At 42.9% G+C, this 2,496-nt stretch overlaps 1 protein-coding gene across 1 annotated transcript; it reads right to left on the bottom strand.

Moving 5' to 3' along the window:
* Positions 1-975: 975 nt before the first annotated feature.
* LOC137292027 (uncharacterized) lies at positions 976-1,404 on the bottom strand. The gene has a single exon (XM_067823580.1). The coding sequence runs from the start codon at positions 1,402-1,404 to the stop codon at positions 976-978; it is 429 nt and encodes a 142-aa protein (XP_067679681.1).
* Positions 1,405-2,496: the final 1,092 nt, after the last annotated feature.

The following is a 2,496-nucleotide window of genomic DNA, read 5'->3' on the forward strand; positions in this document are numbered from 1 at the left end:
TTTTGACAAGAGATTTTGTACAATGTCCTGCCAATGCTGCGACCTCATGAACTTGATGACGTCACAATGCTACGGCATCCCTGCACTGCAAGTCTAATGGTACTACAGTGTCCAGAGATGTACATTGAAAACTAACGAAGAAAGATTATTTTATGATTTATAGAATCTCACCCTCCACTCTACTGATATCAGTTATATCAACTCTGGTTGACAAAAGTTAAATATACTATTAAAAAAAGAAACGCATAACCCAGTTTTTTGTGACAAAATGTTGTGTATTCAAACATAAATAACAAGGTGAAAAAGGATCTTTCAAGAATGATTTTTTACACTGGGTTAGGGGAGTTCATTGTCTATAAACAGTGATCAGGAAGATGAGTTTCGGCCTTTACATTATTCGTTAAAGGGAAAGTCAGTATCTGTTATGGCCCCCACGTGCACGAATGACAGTTCTCACACGCCGAGTCATGGACTGAATGAGTCTTTGGATAACCGCCTGGGGGATCCTTTGCCACTCCTCCTGCAGACATACAGCCAGTGCTTGCAACGTTTGAGGTTGTTGTTGACGCTGACGTCGATCCAGCTCATCCCACAGGTGCTCAATAGGGTTGAGATCAGGTGATCGACAGGGCCAAGGGAGCACATTCACATTGTTGGCTGCAAGAAAATCCCTTGTAACACGTGCAGTATGCGGGCGGGCGTTATCCTGCTGAAAAAATTCACGTTGGACGTTAATGGCAGGCAGGAGGTGTGGTTGCAGGATTGTGTCTCTGTAGCGCACTGCTGTCAAATTCCCCTGAATATGGACCAGATCCGTACGATCAGTGTAGGATATCGCCGCCGACATCATGACGCTTCTCCGCCAAATCGGTCCACTTGACGTACGCAGTTGGGAGCACAACGTTCATTGACACGCCTGTAAAATCTGTTTCACCCGTCATGTCTTTGCAGCAAGAACCTGCACTCATCGCTGAATCAAACTCTGCGCCAGTTGCGTAAGTCCCATCTCATTACGTTGTTACACCAACGAAGTCGATTGACGAGGTGAACACCACGTAGGACGTTGCCGACGTATGGTCTTCTGGCTCGAAGTCCATGTTCCCTCAACCTGTTCCGCACCGTTTGTCCCCCCGATATCCTCCTCAATTCTGGTATCCTGGCTGCAGTGCCTTCACCCGTAGATGTGCGATCACGTAAGTGAAGGACCCGGATGAAGCTATCCTGAGCTGGCGTGGTCAGTCGTGGTCTACCTGATCGCCGACGGTCATTCGTTGAACCAGTCTGGTTGAAGCGGGTGAAAAGCCGTGAAATGCTGCTCTGACTAACGTTCAGACGTCTGGCAACAGAAGATTGTGACTCTACGGCCTGCAGTCTTCCGATGGCGATGTTTCTGGTTTTCAGCATCAAGACGTGGCATATTGAAAGTTCTTCCAAAGTTTTCTAAACGAATGTCATTTTCCAAAAGCCTCTGTCGTTTTATAACCGTTTAGTGCGAGATTTCCATGCTCAACATGCACGTGCAAAAATGCGTTGGGCCGATGTTTTCCTGATTTTTCCAAAAACAGTTATTCAAAGTCAACATTTTTTACAGACGTCCTGTTCATGGATGTCTAATGTACACTAGATGTACCAGTAACAAATATTGAAGGATATTTTGTCAATATTATGATACGGACAGCACACACTTTCTTTTGAAATAAAACATACTGCCTATGCGTTTCTTTTTTTGAATAGTAGTATTTGCGACTTTTATCAACTCGTGTTGATAGAGGAGTAGAGAATCAGACACATTAACTCTAGTTTCTATAATAACAACAACAAATAAAAAAAAACAATAAACAAAACGTCGTTTTTCAATCTGCATTGTGTCTATCGAGTCTAGCTCATATTGAAGCTGTATGGACAATCATGATATCTATAAGTGAGGTAGTCGGGTAGTCGGGTAGTCGGGTTTTACACCACATTTAGTAATATTACAGCGACATCGCGGCGGGGTCACACCAGAAATGAACTTCACCCATTTAACCAATGAGGGGATCAAACTCGAACCTACAGAGTGATGGACTAACGCCTTAACCACTTGGCTAAACCGATGCCTACTCTAATTATGATAATAAAGTGTGCAAAGTATAGTTCATGACAACAGTGCTATTTTCTTCATATCATTAATCACGAGTTCAAATGCATAGAAAATTTCTCGTACCACAATGGAAAGTGAGTTCGTAAAAATAAATTGAATATCGTTAAGTTCTTTTGTTGTCATTGTGAGTAGTGTTTCGTGATGGCATTGTTGTTGCATAACTGGTGAGTGAGTGAGTTTAACCATACGCAGCAATATTCCAGCTATATGGTGGCAGTCTGTAAATAATCGAGACTGGATCAGACAGTCCAGTGATCAACATCATGGGCATCGATCTGCGTAATGGAAGTTTTTTAGGACATGGTACAGTTAATTACACCGACTATGAAGAGCTTAGTTTAAGTAGTTAAGCATGG

Source organism: Haliotis asinina, chromosome 7, assembly GCF_037392515.1.
Source record: "Haliotis asinina isolate JCU_RB_2024 chromosome 7, JCU_Hal_asi_v2, whole genome shotgun sequence".
NCBI lineage: Eukaryota > Metazoa > Mollusca > Gastropoda > Lepetellida > Haliotidae > Haliotis > Haliotis asinina.

What these genes read in the sequence shown, in the direction of transcription:
- LOC137292027 (XM_067823580.1), bottom strand. Translation starts at nt 1,404, where the DNA reads ATGCTGAAAACCAGAAACATCGCCATCGGAAGACTGCAGGCCGTAGAG.